The 17,862-nt window shown below is 40.0% G+C and overlaps 1 protein-coding gene across 2 annotated transcripts; it reads left to right on the top strand.

Moving 5' to 3' along the window:
* The first annotated feature begins 865 nt into the window (after positions 1 to 865).
* Positions 866 to 16,641, top strand: smfn (small fragment nuclease). Of its 2 annotated transcripts, XM_042009424.1 has the most exons (9): positions 866 to 956; positions 1,698 to 1,807; positions 1,844 to 1,996; positions 4,023 to 4,106; positions 4,187 to 4,264; positions 7,338 to 7,449; positions 9,442 to 9,550; positions 10,820 to 10,873; positions 16,289 to 16,641. In XM_042009424.1, the coding sequence occupies exons 1-9, from the start codon at positions 896 to 898 to the stop codon at positions 16,410 to 16,412; spliced, it is 885 nt and encodes a 294-aa protein (XP_041865358.1). In that variant the 5' UTR covers positions 866 to 895; the 3' UTR covers positions 16,413 to 16,641. The 2 variants fall into 2 exon arrangements, with proteins under 2 accessions (XP_041865358.1, XP_041865357.1); XM_042009423.1 differs by having other exon boundaries at positions 1,698 to 1,996.
* The last annotated feature ends 1,221 nt before the right edge of the window (positions 16,642 to 17,862 follow it).

The following is a 17,862-nucleotide window of genomic DNA, read 5'->3' as shown; positions in this document are numbered from 1 at the left end:
AATAAAGATAAATGCATGAATAAGTTTTTCTAAATCCTGCTAAATCATCAGTCCTTTAATCCTCGATATGTTCTTTAAGTGATAATAGGCTGACTTCACAACTGTCTTAATATAACTGCTAAAATTCAGGTCTGAGACCGTGACAACTTCCAGTATCTGGCTTGGTTGTTGGTTTAGAACTTAGCTGATTGAAGCTGAGAACTGACTTTTAATCTTTTTTACTTGGCTCCAAAAACTGTTATTTTAGTTTTGTTTTCATTTAACTGAAGGAAGTTCTGTCCCTGAGCAAGAAACTGAGCACTAAATTGCTCCTGATGGGTTGTGGTTGAACACCTTGCATGGCAGCTTTCACCATCAATGTGTGAATGAATGGGTGAATGTGATGTATACTGTAAGACGCTTTGGATAAAAGCGCTATATATTTACAGACCATTTATCCCAGGATCGAGCCTTGGGGAACTCCACAGGTTATTTTGGTTTGCTCAGATTTATAGTTACCTATAAACACAAAGTAGTCCTTGTGTTTTAAATAAGACTTAAACCAATTAATTGCTGTACCAGAAAGTCCAGCTTAGTTTTTCAGCCAATCTAGTAAGAAGTTATGGTCAACCGTGTCAAATGCAGCACTGAGATCTAGTAGTACCAGGACTGAAATGTTTCCGCTATTTGTGCTCAGGCGGATGTCATTAAAGACCTTAACTAGAGCATCTCAGTACTGTGGTGTGGCTGAAAACCCGTCTGGTAGATATCAAAACAGTTATTTAATGTCGGGAAGTTATGTAGCTGTTGAAAGAAAGTTTTTTCTATAACTCTACTAAGAAAGGGGAAGTTTGATATCAGCCTGTAGCTGCTCATGGGTGACGAGTCTAGGTTTTTCTTTTTCAGTAATGGCTTGATGACAGCTGTTTTTAGGGTCTGTGGGAAGACATCTGAAAGCAGAGACATGTTTGCAATCGGTAAGATATCCAAGGCCATGCATCCTAAAACATTCTCAACACATGAAAATTGTGTTATGGTTTTAGAATCCATTTTTTTAATGTTATTTATTTATTATCTTTTTTTTTTTTTTTTTTTTTTTTTTTGAATGGGTGTTAATGAAAGGAAAAGTTGACTTTATGACGCTTGGAGCAACATAGCATCTGAGGTTTATTTGAAGCTGACTTAAATTCCTCTGTTTTGATATATAATTTGTGTATGCACAGGGAAAACTGTAAAATGTAAACTGCAATTGTGTCAAAACCATAAACAATTTAAAGCTGTCCTTTCAGTAAGTTAACATTTTATCTTTTGTCACCAGTTTAAACTTTGAATGATGTTTTTAGGTGAAAGTTGGCCTGAGCTGTAAGTTTCCAAAGTAGTTCCAAAGAGGTTTTGGCTCATTTTGGCCAAATCATGGGATGAAAAGCTGCAGTTTTCTGCAAATTATCTAAACACCTTAAGATTCTTCTACAGTCATAGTACTTTTCCAAATCGACACATACGTTTAGATATAAATTTTGTGGGGTTGGGTGGAACCTGCAGAGTTAAACACTGTTAGTCATGACAATGCAATAGTAATATGTGCCTCAATGTTTTTAGCATATAAAAAGTTAGTTTTACTTTTCCTGGTGTACTGAAACCCTGATGTTAGAAATGTCGGTACAGCAGGTGACGCTATAACACAGACGTTGGTTCACCGATCTGCTGTTTTTTTCCAGAGAAGAAGAAGAAGAGGACCGGAAATCCGCCTAGCATGACCGGCTGTATGAGGAGTTCAACTTGGGCTGTTGCTGTTGTCAGGTTGCAGTCCAGGAGGAAACCGTGCTGCTTTCCGGTCTCTCTGAGACTGTATCACTCAGTCTGTCGTAGAGTTCGGCAGCAACACGGGTTTGGTTTATATCCCTACTTTTCCACACCAAAAACACTCAGCTTTCCCTCCAGGTTCGTGGTCGAGACCAGAGGAATCAGTATGTCGTCCACACGTATGTCCCAGAGGATGGTGTGGGTGGACCTGGAGGTAGGACACACTGCTGAAGTCCACATGTAGTCTGTTACTGTGAGATATGAGCTGTGTGCTAACAGGATGCTGTTTCTGGATGTTAAAGTTAGCATGTAGCACACCAAACTAACCAGATGTAACGACCATAGATATCTACAATAAAGGCTAGACGTCTCAACCGCGCTGCTGACCAGTGGAGTCGAACGTCCGCATTGGCGGCCATCTTGCCACAGTCAGCTCGATCACGCATAACATTGTTTTAATGGTGCATGCACTTTATAAATAACCATAACTTGCTCAGTTTTATAGAGATTTCTTTTGGGGTTTGGTTTGTTATAAACGCCAGAGATGTAGCTATGATAGTGCATACTTATGAATAATACGTATGAATAATGATAATGAATAATTATAGTCAAAGATGCTACAGCAGCGCTTTAACCATGGACTTTTATATGGAAAAAAAGAGATAGGTGCAATGAATATACACACGCACAAGGTATTTATGTTAAATCAATATTTAGGCTGCTAAAAATGACAACATAATATAAATATATATATATATATATATGTGTGTGTGTGTGTGTGTATGTATATTTGTAAGTCATTTTGTTTAAATACAAGATCACGAATTCATAAAACAATATCAACTTGGGCATAAGTGCATGATTTTATCAAATAATATCTTGGATATAAAAGTGAGATTTATTTGCAATACAAAATAGGTACAAGATTTACAAATTTACATGAAGGAATGCAGCTTGTTGAAATCCCCACCCTTCACAGCAAACTAGACTGTTGTGGAGATATAGACATGAAAGACAGAAATAACACAGATAGATGTGTGAGTAAAACAGTGGAATTGAATTTAACACTGAAAAGGCCTCTGAATTACAATGATATACAATTAAACGACCCAACTTAAGATTTCACTAGAAAACATACAGGGCAGAGCAGAGTGAGAGAGAGCTTCAAATCAACACAAACTACACCTCAGTAATCAAAGTACAAGCCCTTGTAAAACAAAATTGAAAATAAAATAAATATAAAAAACAGCCCAAAAACATGGCTCGCTAAAAACCTTTGAACAGGACTGTTTTGTTTAGTTTCTGGTGCATGTTGTTTATCTGTAAGCTAAATGTAGTCATTCTGGCAATGTGGTGCAGCCTTAGCTTAAAAAACAGGGACATAACTAATGTCAGCAGCATATGGTGGTAACTGTCTATGCCATACTGTGTGCAGCCGATGTGCAAAAATACATCTTCCTACCCGATCCTCTTCCTTACAATGTTCAGGATCTCAAGCAGTCTGATGGGCTGTGATTGTCTGGAACTTGCTGATGCCTGGCGAATGAGCCGCAGTGCTGCTCTGATGACCCTTACTGTGCCTTCTGATTGAGAACACAACTATGCTACACGTTTAAGTCATTTTTCAAAGACAAAAGCTGCAGTTTTAACATGTTCAAGTATCCAGAATTATAGCCATGTTAATAACTTTAGTAGGAAAACAAACCGTTTGTAAATCTGTCAAGATTTTAGCAAAATATGAGTATTTGCGTTTGTGCAGATATCTCACTTTCCCTCAGATACAACAGATCCCATGAGAGCACAAACCTGTGGCAAGATGGCCGCCGGGTGAGGATGTTTGAAGCTTCACCATAAAGCGTCTAGTATTATTGTAGATGTCAATGGTAACAACGCTGAAGTTAGTTTCTGATTTGTTGAATGTGCAAAGGGTGATTGCTCTGCGTTTGCAGCAGTCTAGACCACAATAGACAGCTCTTGATCAAAAAAACAGCAGCGCCCAGGCTCATTTTGTCATGTTTTTGGTATCTGGACCACATTAGACCAGGTTTGTTATATGTTGACACAAACAGTGGTTTATCCTGCGAGTTAGGAGCCTTTTTTTCTGCATGAAGGATTCAGATGTTAGAGTTAGAGCTGGAACCAGGGACCAAACAATAGATAGACTTTGTTGGACCTTCAGAAAGCTGTAGAACTGTTAATACTAAATATCTCTGTCTGGTTGTATTTAATTTCTTTCCCAGATGACTGGTCTGGACATTGAGAAAGACCAGATCATTGAAATGGCGTGCATCATCACCGATTCAGATCTAAACGTCTTGGCTGAGGTAGTATAAACATAAGCAGTGCTTCTCTGTGTCATCTCTTCCGTCTTCCTGATAAATGAAAGTCCTCTGCTGGTTGACAGGGACCAAACCTGATCATTAAACAGCCGGACGAGCTGCTGGATGGGATGTCGGACTGGTGTAAGGAGCATCATGGAAAGGTGAGCTGCTTTGTGTGACTTAGGAAAAAAAAACAAAACAAAAAACAAACAAATTATCAACAAGATCTGGGACTGGTCAATCATCCACCCCCACCTTCCCAGCCCCCCCTCTCAGATCCACCTCTTTCCCCATTTTTGTATTTTCCGGGTCTAACAACACGCTTGATGCTACCAAGATGGCGAAGGTTGGGAACCACCCAACGAGCTTCACTTTTGCTCTTCAAACCTACGGGTGACGTCACAGCGGCTCCGTCCATCTTTTATAGATCTCCAGCGCCCCGAGCGCTATCACTTATGATCTGCAGTTTCTCAGGAACAGTAGTGTGTAACTGTGGGGTGAATTATGATGGAGCTTACCATTTAGGTGATCTGCAGAAGTTTTCCAGGCATCTATATCCTGTCCAGGAGGTTTACAGTCCAGCCACAAAATGTAGTGTTTAAACAGAGACTATATGATAGATACACAATGAGTGGTCCATGATAACACCATTATTTATCACATTTTCATCATAAAAAGGATCACTATCACTTCTATGTTGCTGAAGCTAGGTACACACAGAAAGATTATCGGGCTGTTTTTGTCCCGATTTTGCCCCTTCCTGACCAAGGACGGGAACACCTGATTATCACTAGTCTTATAAGATTTTTCTATAAAATTATCATTTGGTCTGAGCTGTGTTAAGAGTGAATTCGTCCTGACAATCGGCTCTGAAACGCGTTGTGGTCGACAATCAGAAGTCTTGAACATGTTCAATATTTAGGACCAAAATTCTTCACATGTGTGGAAAGCCGACGACTCCTGAGTTGTGACGTGGAACGTGGTGTTTTCCAGTTGTTGCCATGGTTCTTCGTTTTTCCAGTTGTTGCTATGTTTCTTCTTCGTTCTCGTTCGATCACGTTTAGTCACGTGAGATTTCTTGCTCGGAGGGCTACAGGGTGCACAGAATTATTAGGCAAGTTGTATTTTTTAGGGATTAATTTTATTATTGAACAACAACTATGTTCGCAATGAACACAAAAGACTCATAAATATCAAAGCTGAATATTTTTGGAAGTTGGAGTGGGCTTTTTTAGTTTTAGTATCTTAGGAGGATATCTGTGTGTGCAGGTGACTATTACTGTGCATAATTATTAGGCAACTTAACAAAAACCAAATATATACCCATTTCACTTATTTATTTTCACCAGGGAAACCAATATAACAACTCAAAATTTACAAATATACATTTCTGGCATTCAAAAACAAAAACAAAAACAAATCAGTGACCAATATAACCACCTTTCTTTGTGAGGACACTCAAAAGCCTGCCATCCATAGTGTCTTGATCTGTTCACGATCAACATTGCGTGCAGCAGCAACCACAGCCTCCCAGACCCTGTTCAGAGAGGTGTACTGTTTTCCCTCCCTGTAGATCTCACATTTGATGAGGGACCACAGGTTCTGTATGGGGTTAAGATCAGGTGAACAAGGAGGCCATGTCATTATTTTTTCTTCTTTTAGACCTTTTCTGGCCAGCCACGCAGTGGAGTACTTGGATGTGTGTGATGGAGCATTGTCCTGCATGAAAATCATATTTTTCTTGAACGATGCTGACTTCTTCCTGTACCACTGCTTGAAGAAGGTGTCTTCCAGAAACTGGCAGTAGGACTGGGAGTTGAGCTTGACTCCATCCTCAACCCGAAAAGGTCCCACAAGCTCATCTTTGATGATACCAGCCCATACCAGTATCCCACCTCCACCTTGCTGACATCTGAGTCGGAGTGGAGCTCTCTGCCCTGTACTGATCCAGCCACGGGCCCATCCATCTGGCCCATCAGGACTCACTCTCATTTCATCAGTCCATAAAACCTTAGAAAAATTAGTCTTATGATATTTCTTGGCCCAGTCTTGATGTTTTATCTTGTGTGTCTTGTTCAGTGGTGGTCGTTTTTCAGCCTTCCTTACTTTGGCCATGTCCCTGAGTATTGCGCTTCATTTGGACACGCCCCCTTTACTCAAATCAGGCTTTAGGGCTTTTGTGTCAGACGTAACATCACTAGTTAGTGCCTTGCACGGCAGCTTCTGCCATCAGTGTGTGAATGTGTGTGTGAATGTGATGTATAATGTAAAGTGCTTTGGGTATCGTTTCAGGTATATAAATACAGACCACTTACCATTTACCCACCGGCATCATGAAAGATTCCTGTACTCTTACTGACTAATCTGACATTTTAAATTGCAAACTCAATACAGCAAAGTGAACAGGGGGTTCACCAATCAACCCAGATCAACTTTACCGTTCCCTTATTTAGTTTTACTCCTTCGGATATGATGGATGTTCATAGAGCTTTAAAGCTTATAGAACCATTCAAATCAGCAGGTCCAGACATGCTTGATTCTTATTTTATTAAGCTTGCAGCAGACCTTAAAGCAGAACCAGTAAGGCACATTTTTATTCTTACACCTTCTCATAATATCATTTATACTGTTTGGAAGTCTCTTTGTTCTTTGTTGAAAGGAGGGGACCTCTCACTTCATAATAACTATAGGCCTATTTCTAAATGGTATATTTTAGCAAAAGTTCTTGAGAAGCAACTCAGTTTTCAGACACTAACAGTATTCTGTCTCCACATCAATCTGGTATTAGAAGGCAGCAAAACTACAGCTGCTATTAAGGTTTTGAATGACATTATTGAAGCACTTGACTGCAGAAAATATTGTGCAGCACTTTTTATTGATTTATCTAAAGTATTACACAGTACACCATATCATATCAGTAGACCATATCATTTTGACATAAAGACTGATACTATGTCCACACGGCACTGAAGCCATTTCAGGTGTGAAAACGGTGGTGAAAAGTAGGCGAAAGGCTTCAACACCCCCACGAAACCACTGTAGTACATAATAAATAGTAATAAATAAACAGGCTGATTTAAAAGTAGTAAAAAACAAACAAAAAAAAAGGTCAAGGAGTTTTAAGGGTTAAACTGCTGTCTTTAGTAGTCCACTGTTCCCATAGACTTATTGTGTTTATTAATGGATTAAACTCTGGTGCTGGTGTTTGATTGGATTCTGTCTCGTTTGTCTCAGTCAGGACTGACCCAGGCTGTACGAGACAGTAAAATCAGCCTGGAACAAGCAGAGTACGAGTTCCTGTCCTTCATCAGGCAGCACACTCCTCCTGGACAGTGTCCCCTCGCTGGTGAGTTGATTTTCAGTTTTACATTACCACAGTCTTTATTTTTTATTATGAATGACTTTGATTCATCAATCTGTAGGACATTTGTTTGATTTTACCCAAGTTATCAGATTTTCTGTGTGAAGGTCTAAAAGCAGAACTGTTTCCCTAATAAGGATATGATGCACATATACATGTACATGTATGTACATGATTGCTGTAGGGAATCTTTTCTAGTAGTCATTTAATTTTAATAAATAAAATTATTCAATTTTCTGACAATAATCTTGATATGAGTGTCTTATTTTACCAACACCTGGTAGTAATGGGCATCATTTTACCAGCTGAAAACTAACAGAAAGCTCTGGTTCAAAGTGCTGCTGAGAGATTAGATGTTTATGGAGTACATACACCAGAAACATCCAGAACCAAAGACAACTAAACTTTCTGTGTGGAACCACTTCAAGAAAATAAAAAAAGAGGTCCAGTTCTAGCAATCATCTGTATCATCCACCAGGAGGTCCATCCACCAATCAGCTGCCGGCAGATGAACTTAGTTTGATGGTGGACATGAAGAACAAGCAGACGTCATTTTAAAAAAGGGCATTTAATGACCGGCTTCATGAGTTTGGTTGAATGTTTTCCAAGTCTGATAGAATTAGTTGATCCTGTGTTTACAGATTCCCATCAGGATTCTTAATTAATTCATACAGTATGTGTTTTATTAGGACTGTCAAAGTTAAGGCGTTAAAGCAAATTCCTTTTACTGGCATTATCATTTTAATGTACGCACGTATAGTTTCAGGAAACGATGCAGAAGTAAGGCTGTTGTTCTGAAGCAGGAACAGACACCAAGTGTGTTTTTTACACAGACCTTTTAGCTTTAAAACTCTGCAAGATGCAGGCAGTTTTCTCCTGTTTATAGTACATTTGTTCCTAGACGAAGGTGAGACTGTCAGATATGGTATGAGAGAGAGAGAGGGCCGGGTTGTGGGTGTGTGTGAGAAGTGTGTAACTAAATAGCTTTATTCTATAACTACAAGTACATAACTATACACATCAGGAGTATCAAAAACATAAATATCCTGTTATGGTACATTTAGAAACTGAAAAAAAATGCAATTACTCATGAGTTAACTCAAGACACTCGGGATTAATTACAATTAAATATATTGAATGAATCACTGGTTTCCATATGTTAACAACTCTCTTGTTGCCATAGTAATGGAAAGTAGGAGCTTCCCAACCAGCATAAAAATCTATTTTGGAAAAACCAGATTTCGAGATGGACACGGAGACCAGACCTGCTCTGAATCGCCGCCGTACGTTCTGCAAGTCTGGATGTTGTCTTTTATTTGGAACAGTCATGTCGCAGTATTAAATCTTCTGCATCGGCTTGTCGTGGTGAAGAAGGAGCTGAGCGGAAGGATGAGATGTTGGTATACAGGTTAATGTACGTTCCTACCCTCACCTATGCACACAAGCAGTTTGAGATGAATAGTAGAGGATGGATGGATGAGATCGTCCCTCCCTGAGCTGGAAGTGGAGGATCAGTGTGACAGAAACTCTGTCCGGTGCTTGTTATAGTAAGTTTTTTAACATGATCAGGGTGTGTTTAAAATATGTTTAATTTCAGTGTAATCCAGTGTCTTCCTGATCATGTGTTGACCTGTGTCTTTTCAAATTCAAATGTTTGTTGTAAAGAAAAAAGATCTGTGGCGAGTAAATATTCCTGCTAGGATGTGAGGGAAACATGAAGGTTTAAAACCGGGTGAGGTTTAAATGTACGAATCAAATCTTGATGCCAACGCCCCTCTGTTTATCTTCCTTTGTTTGCAGGCTTCTAGTTTCCTTCATTGAATAATGTGCAGATTTTATTCTTCACTGCAGAGCTACAGGTGTAGGTGATGTGACCAAGTTCTTGTTCTCGGTCAGGACTCAGCTGAGGAGAGGAACCGCAGTCTGGTTCCTGCTGGCAGCAGCTTATGTCCCTCCTCTTTATCATTTGCCCTCCAGGAAACTCGGTGCATGCAGACAAGAGGTTCCTGGACAAGTACATGCCTCAGTTCATGTACCACCTTCACTACAGAATTGTCGATGTCAGCACCATCAAGGAGCTCAGCAGGTTGGTGACTACAGAGCGCCCACGAGGACATTCCATGTGGAAAATGTTGTTGGCTTGTTTTGTTTTTTTAGGGAAACTGGGGTAATTGTTTCATAGGATCATAAAAAGATGGACTCTGAAACGCTGGTTTTGTGTGGACAAAACATCCAAACGATAAACAACTCCAGCAAATTAATCTAATCTTGTCTTTGTCCTTGATCCAAGTGCTGAGAGCTGAACAGAATCAGACCCACTGATTCTTTTCCTGATTTTCCTGGACTGATACACCAGGCTGAAACATGGAAATGCTTATGTAGGTTCAGCTTGTGGTTAAACCGAACATGGTTGTTTTTTGTAGAATAAACATCAGATTGTAAAATAATAAAATCAATAATTCATGTGATCCGTGTCCTGGACTCCGACTGGATCAAACTGTTGGTATTTTAGTCACGTTGGTTCCGTGACTGCAGCGTTTCCGTTATCTCAACCTTTGTTGTTGTTGCTTACTTCCTTGACTTGTGTTGAATCAGCTGATTGGTGTATTTAGTCCTGAGAGTATGAGATGATGCTCAGACGGTCCATGTTTTGGGTGATCACATGATCCCTCTGCTCTGGTGTCATGTGACCATCTGGTTATTTCTGTGATGGTGATTCTCCCGACCACAGCCCGCTGGCTCACAGAGACGATGTTTGCCCACCTCGGTGTGTGTTAACGCACATCAGGTCAGCATCACTGAGCTCATTAATCTGACCAATGAGATGTTGTCGTTTCTCAGCTGGTCCTAAGATACAACTCTCATCCTCCTGTTTAATGACGACCTCTTCTTTTCATCAATAAGGTGAACTGATGCTTAAAAAGTCCTGAAATTATATCAGACCCTCCTGGTTTCTGACTTTACCCTCTGAGTTTTAATGCTGGGTGGGAAAACGCTGAAGCCAGCTGGGAATGTTGGGAATAATGGACGGATTACAGGCTGTTTATTGTGAGCTGATGAGGTTTTTCTTCACTGGTTCAGAATGGAATAAAAGTAGGTGATAGACCTGAGCACCTGTAAACATGCACAGATTTAAATCTGCTTGTGATCAGCTCAGCTGAGAGTTTCCCTTCTGGAATATGAATTGTAACCATTCCCAGTTCTCTGTGTGGATCTTCTGTTTACAGCAGAACCAGCGTCTTCTTGTTTGTACTTTGCTCTGTGAAAATGTGGAACAGAAGCCATGATTTTCTCTTCTGACTCAACATGAGCTGAATGTTGGCTAAAGTTGGTTTGTTGATGTGGATGTTTTCAGACGGTGGTACCCTGAAGAACACAAACTGGTTCCTCAGAAGAAAGCAAGCCACAGGTACATCGCAACAACCCAAACACACAAAAAGAAATTATAGTTCATCACATTCACATCAGCATACAGAAAGCTGACCAGCAAAGGTAATGTGTTGAAACCAGTTACTGGTGCTGACCAGTGATGGGTCAGAAACCATCTTTGGTTTGGCTTTCTGGAAAAATGTAATAAACCTCCAGACTGGGAGGATGTTCATTCACATTTATCTAAAATTAAGCAAAACTGTTTAAACAGATAAATGTTTTGGTACTAATTAGTTAAATATAATTATTACTTTATTACTTACAGTTAGATCAGGTGAATAATCACATTAATAGATTAATAAATGAATCATTTGATCATGAAAGGTATTCTTTATACCATTCAATTAATTTAACTTCAGCTTTATTTATACAGCATCAATTCATAACAAATCATCTCGAGGCACTTTTAGAAAGTCCAATTCAATCCAATTCAGTAAAGTCCTGTTTTTATCCAGTTAAAATAAACCCATCATACGATCCAAATTAGTCCACTTAAAAAAAACTGGGCCGGTTGTTGAAAAAATTTAATCTGGATAAAAGCTATCTGGATTTTTCGGGACGGTAGATCACGTAATCCAGCTTACTTTTACCCCGGCTCTTCAAAGCAAAATAGGATTGGATCACCCTGATCCAGAATTCCGTTTTCAGGATCACCAAATCCGGATTTTCAGCATGTAAATTGATGTGGGGTTCCGGATATGTGGAGAATGCGACCAGATGGACTCTCCCTCTCTGTGATAATGTTGATGATGCTCCTGAGTAGGGCTGCAGTGATTAGTCGATGTCGACATAAGAATAGTCAACAATGAATTTACCCGTTGACTATAATGTGCAAGAAAAGAAAAAAAATCTACAGAGTGAGACATCGTCTTCTTCTCCATCTCTGCTGAGAGTTGCGCATACGCACTAAAGTCCACCAGGGGAAAAATATGGCGACCAACCATGGAACAAAACGGTGGCAGAGGACGTCAAAAGTCTGAAATAACTTCACGTTAAACTTATAAAATAAATTAAATACATGTGAGATTTGTAAAGCGGACCTTGCGTACCACGTCTGCAATGCTGGAACATTTAAAGAGGAGGCACGTCGGACTTACAGAACAACCTCATGCAAGATTTAAAAGCTGAAGCTGAAATAAGAGCCATTTAATAATTATAAGATACATAATTCGATTGGTCGACTAGTCGTTTTAATGGTAGGTGACTAATCGACTATCAGAATAGTCATTAGTTGCAGCCCTACTCCTGAGCCCCGTGTGGAGGTGTGGCCCAACCTCCGGCATTCTGTCAGAATGAGGGACGGGCGGGACGTGTAGTAGGGGATGAAATCGTTAGAAATTTCTTTTTTTGACAGGTTCTTTTCTGATTATGCATTAATGAGTAACAGGAAAATCTGTTATATGTGTGTTTGTTATAGAATTAGTTTGGGGTTTATTTCATGGGGACATGATAATGTCATGTTAACTCTTGCTTTACTATGCTGACAGGTTTAATAGGTAGCCTATGCCTATTTTAACCACTTTATCACTAGCAGTTAAGCAAGTCAGGTGCAAAAATACAAATATAACATATGCACCAAATAAAAAGTTCTATTATTTGTTCAGCTGCATGTTTTTCCTGAAATCCGCCTTGTAATCCTGTCCTCTGTTGGGATCAGGATAATCCTGTTTTTTTGGATCAAAGTTATCCGGATTCTACAGTTTTGAGAATCTGGATTTGAATCTGGTTGTTACCTGGGTTTTATCCAGATAAGGATTGGATTATGTGATCTAAGCCGATTTCAGAATCTGGATTTCCCTTTTGAACAACCCATTTTCAAGATTTGATCCTGTCCAATAACCAAAATCTGAGGATTTTCTTGAACAACTGGTCCACTGTTCTTATAAACCAATTTATAAAATTATGACTTGGCTATGGAAACCAACAGATCAGGTCAAATATTCTCTTTTAATTCAAACTTCCTTCCTGAGCTGATTAAGGAGACGATGGAAAGGATAACCTCTATCAGAACCAGGAAGGACAGTCTTCTTCCTGGACCGGTTGGCGGTGGAGAGGACAGGAAAAAGGGGTCAACAAGCAGCGTAACTCTAAGCCAAGGATACCTGCTGAGAAAGAATGGATACACAAATTAATGAAAACAGCAATTTCAGATATTTCTACATGGAAAGTAAAGAGAGCAGAGAGGAGCCCAGTGCATAATGGGAAGTCCACCAGCAGCCTTGGCCTATAGAACTAAAGAGATGGAAAAGGGTCACCAAGTCAGACCTGCTATAAAATTTATCAGAAAGGAAAGTTTGAAGCCTGATCTGAAGGTAGAGAGGGTGTCTGCTTCCTGAAGCCAAACTGGGAGCTGAATCCACAGAGAGGTCTGATAACTGAAGGTTCTGCCTCCCATTGTACTTCTAGAACCTCTAGAAACCACCAGTAAACCTGCAGTCTGAGAGTGAAGTGGTCTGTTGGGAAAATGTGAAACTCTGAGATCTTTAAAGCCCCGGTGTGTAAGAATTACTCCCATCTAGAGGTGTGCTGATGTAATACAAGCAACCGAGTAGTGCTCTACTGGAACCTCGCTGTTTAAGAGCGTTATTACAACTACGGAGGCCCAGAGAGTCATAAATGTGAAAATATCAACGTTTACCAGAAGTTCGAGTGTCCCGATAAGTTACAAGCATGCCCTCCGTGTATTTAGTACCAAGCTAATGCTAATAGCTCATGTTATCGTGTGAAATGATTTGTCGTGACTTGCAGACTCAGAGATCATCTGATGAAGGGAGAGGAAGAGGAAGCAGGGCAGCGGACCTGTCTTTGCTGCAAGAGGAAGATCCTCTGCTGTAACATTACTGTGTTTAATAACATGTATTTCACCTGATTTATCAAGGGGGGTGGGCGACGTATTGATTCAAAATAATTATTTAAGAAATATTTTGCGTTAGAATGCTTGTGGTTCTAATGATTAAATCACAGCGTTAAAACTGGTATTACTTTGGTCTATTATGTCTGACTAGAAGGAGGACAACTACCCCCACCCTCATTGACTAATCAGCTGAAATAAATGATGAAACACGAGGGAAAGCTCTCGGAAAATATGTCTGAATGAAGAGCATGGTGGCCTACTTGTATGACTTCGGTGAAGAGAAACAACTGAAAACTGTTGTAATGAAGCTTTTCTACTGTAAGCTAACTAACAAACTAGCCGTTTCTGCTGTTTTATATAGCAAGTTACAGTAAACGATGCGACTTAAACGGGAGATAAAGTGGTTGCTGGACTACCTGCTCTGTTTCTAACACAACGCCAAAATAAACTTCACTGTTAGACTGAATTAATCAACCCATCCAGCAGAAAGCCTGCAACCTCGTGTCAGTTTTAAAGTCCCTCACCTTTATCAATTGCCTCCGTCTGGTAAATGCTCCACCAATGTACACGCTCGTTTGCTCCCCGTTATTATTTCTTTTTCTTTTCTTGGCTATTTTTTCCTCCATCTCACGGGGAAAAGAGTATAAATGGTCCTCCATTTCAATGTAAACTGGCAAGCTGAGTGGTCGTCATGGCTTGTTTACACCACCCTTTCAGCCCTTTCACCCTTTTTCATTTGGATACGATTGTGATTAGACTTTGGTAAAATATGTATTTATGAAAGCAATCCTTGATTTTTGCTAATAAAAAGCCAAATAAGCTACACACTGTACCTGTAAGATCCAAAGAAACTTGGTCACTAAGAGCTTTATATGTGCGGAGAAGAATTTTAAATGATCTGATGATGATAAATGATGATGATAAAGTGAAGAAATATCTCTTCAGACCAGTGTAACCTCAGCCTCATTTATCAACCGTGCAAAAAAATGTTTCAAAATTCTTGCAAAGGACTAAAATTGTGAATGTGTACAAAAACCCTTATTTATCAAAAGTACATACACACACCGGTAAGTATTCTCTGTTGATAAAGTACACCTATTCTAAATAACCATGCTCCTGCACACTGAGGCCCATTTGCATTCAGAAAGGCCTCTAATTGACCATGTATGGTAGCAGCAATGCGTAAATGGACTTTTTTCTCTCCGAAATCATGGCAAAGAGGGCAAAGAAGTGGAATTTTTCTGACACTGAAACTTAGGTACTTGTAGTAAAAATAGAAAGAGCCAGAAAATAATGTTTGGAACACTTGATGTGACCAACAAAAGAAAAAATACGACTTGGGAGAAGGAAACGGCTGCAGTTAACTCTGGTGGATCAGAGGAAAGAGCCGTCTCTGAATTAAAGAAGAAATCATTTGACAAAGCTACAATAATCCATATGAAGCATAGAAATAAATCTTGATATGCTGTTACACTCCCCAGTCAGCCAGCCATCCTCCTGCTTGGAGGACCCACAGAGCTGCAGAATAAATGAGTCACACGTTCCTCCAGGTCACCAGGAAACAACGTTTAACAGAGACATATGTCAATCGCAGATTAGTTGGACATTAACTGAATGAAAAACTTTCCTGTTTACGTAACTGAATTCATTGTTTGGTGCTTTTATTGAGATGTGGGTGCAATCTATGGCTCCAATTGTTTGGGAATCCTGTGATGACGTGAAATCCTTGTTGAATTTCAGCTTCTTGGTGAGGTTTTTAGGGGAGCCGGGTGTAAGAAATGATTGTATTCAACACTGCCAGCATAATTCTGCTTAGCGTTGCCGCTTATGACTCCAGTCTCCTGTTGAAATGTTCTGGAGGCCAAGAATCCCAGAGTTGGCAGGAGCAGGATGTGCGCTGGGATGGCTTTGGTGTGTTTTGTCTCGCTTTCCAACATGGGTTACAAATCACGGCATAAATTCAACTGGATATTTTGGGGAAGTGGTACCTGCTGAGAAGCCACTCGCTGAACAGATCAGCACACACACACACACAAGCCATGACACGAGTTTTCTTTTCAGGTTGTCCTGCCACAGCTGTCTTTAACCTGGCACACCCATTAATCAAATTCTACACTATGTCACTAGTTGAGAACTTTAATTAGGTAACATGAGGTTAGAGACTGCTGAGCACTGTGACTGTTTCACTGTTCTACTACCAGGTTTTTTGCCTCCGCAGGTAAGAATTGTGCTTAAATTTACATTTTCCTAGGCACAAGTGCAAGTTGATAAACCTTTTACTTTGTATTTACACACTTCTGTGCATACGCACGGTTGATAACTGAGGCCCCTGGTTTTTCTGGTAGTGATGGTTAACATTTGGTAGAATTGGGAGCATCTGATGTGGTGAAGGTGATTTTTATTATGATGATTCCATCTTTTTTTCTCTGGGTGTAACGCTGACATCTTGGAACATTTCTGTGTCCTTCCTGCAGTATAAACCTGACAGAAAACATTTTCCTTATTAACAGAGTTTGTCTTTTTTTACTTTTAAACCTGTAGAGCCTTGGACGACATCCTGGAGAGTATTAAAGAGCTGCAGTACTACAGAGAGCACATCTTCAAAGAATCGACAGACGAGAAGAAACGGAAGATTGTAGAAAATGGAGGGAGTAATAAGAGTTAATGTACTTAGACTGAGAACATCCATCCTGCTGTCTTCTCCTGACGCTTGATCCTCGCTGTGAATGTCTTATTGATTTTAGTTTGGGTTCATATTCAGCTTCATTCTGAAAAGACGTGTTTAATCAGTTGCTGGTTTGCAGATTTTTATTTAGTTCAAACTGAGATGTTTTTGTTCTCATCTTTTGTTTTTTAAATGAAAACAAATAAACTCGTCTTTGAGGAAACAGTCATCCTTCGTCTTTCATCGTTATTTGTACAGTCAGAGAGGAAAACCCACATTAAAAACATGTAAACATGGGCAGAGTTTTGTCATCTGAATGTGGTGTTGTTGCTGAACATCCTCCCTTTCTGTTCTGGTCACTTCCAGCAAGCTTGAAATGGGAGTTCTGGGTCATGTGGCGGGTTTGATGATGATACTTCTTCATTCCTAGAAGAAAACAGCTAAGAAAGAAGAAAGTCGTTGGATGTTCTTGCATGAGTTAAATTACTTGGATAAAAGCTGTTTAACTGTCTTAAAATACAAGCAGAGGTTTTTAATCATGAACCCAGTTCCAACATCAGAACTCTGTAAAATGTGAATTAAAAACAGAACTCATTGATTTCCAAATCTCATCAACTCACATTTTATTCCCAAACGAACATACACAACACAGATGTTGAAACTGACATTTTACCATTTCATGGAATCTGATGGCAGCAACACGTCTGTAAAAAGTAGTTCCAGTTTGATGTTTAACATTGTGAAACATCCCCTCTAATCGTAATTGGAAACATCTGGGAAGTGAGGAGACCAGATCTGGAGTTTTAGGAGAGGAATGTTGTCCCATTCTGGTCTGATGCAGGATTCTAGCTGCTCTACAGTCCTGGACTTTGGTTGCTGGAGTTTTGCTTCCACGATGCTCCAGATGTTGTGTATTGGTGAAAGGTCTGGACTGCAGGCAGGCCAGTTCAGCAGCCGGACTCTTCTCCTATGAAGCCATGTTGTTGTGATAGATGCAGGATGTGGTTCAGCCTCTTGCTGAAATCTACAAGGTCTTCCCTGAAAGAGACGTCGTCTGGATGGGAGCAGATGTTGCTCTAAAACCTCCATGAACTTTTCAGCATTGATGGAGCTTCACAGATGTGGAAGCTGCCCTTGCACAGCTGGGGTAACATTCAGCATTACCATCAGAGATGAAAGGCTTTCCAACTGTCCACTGATAAGTTGGATGTTCCCTCTCCTCTTTAGTCTACAGGACACAGCATCCATGCTTTCCAGAGGGAATTTCACATTTTACAGGAATGAAAATAAGATTGTCTTTTACAGGCAGGACAGATCTCAACACAGGTAGGCTGCAAGATGGATGCTGTACTGACCACAGAACAGTTTTCCACTTTGCCTCAGGCCATTTTTAAATGAGCTTTGAAGATCCAGAGAAGATGTCAGTGTTTCTGGATCCTGTTCACATCTG

The sequence above is a fragment of the Melanotaenia boesemani genome, chromosome 15, assembly GCF_017639745.1.
Source record: "Melanotaenia boesemani isolate fMelBoe1 chromosome 15, fMelBoe1.pri, whole genome shotgun sequence".
Taxonomy (NCBI): Eukaryota; Metazoa; Chordata; class Actinopteri; order Atheriniformes; family Melanotaeniidae; genus Melanotaenia; species Melanotaenia boesemani.
Note: the sequence above shows the minus strand (reverse complement) of the source record. Positions and strands in the feature narration are given on the sequence as shown.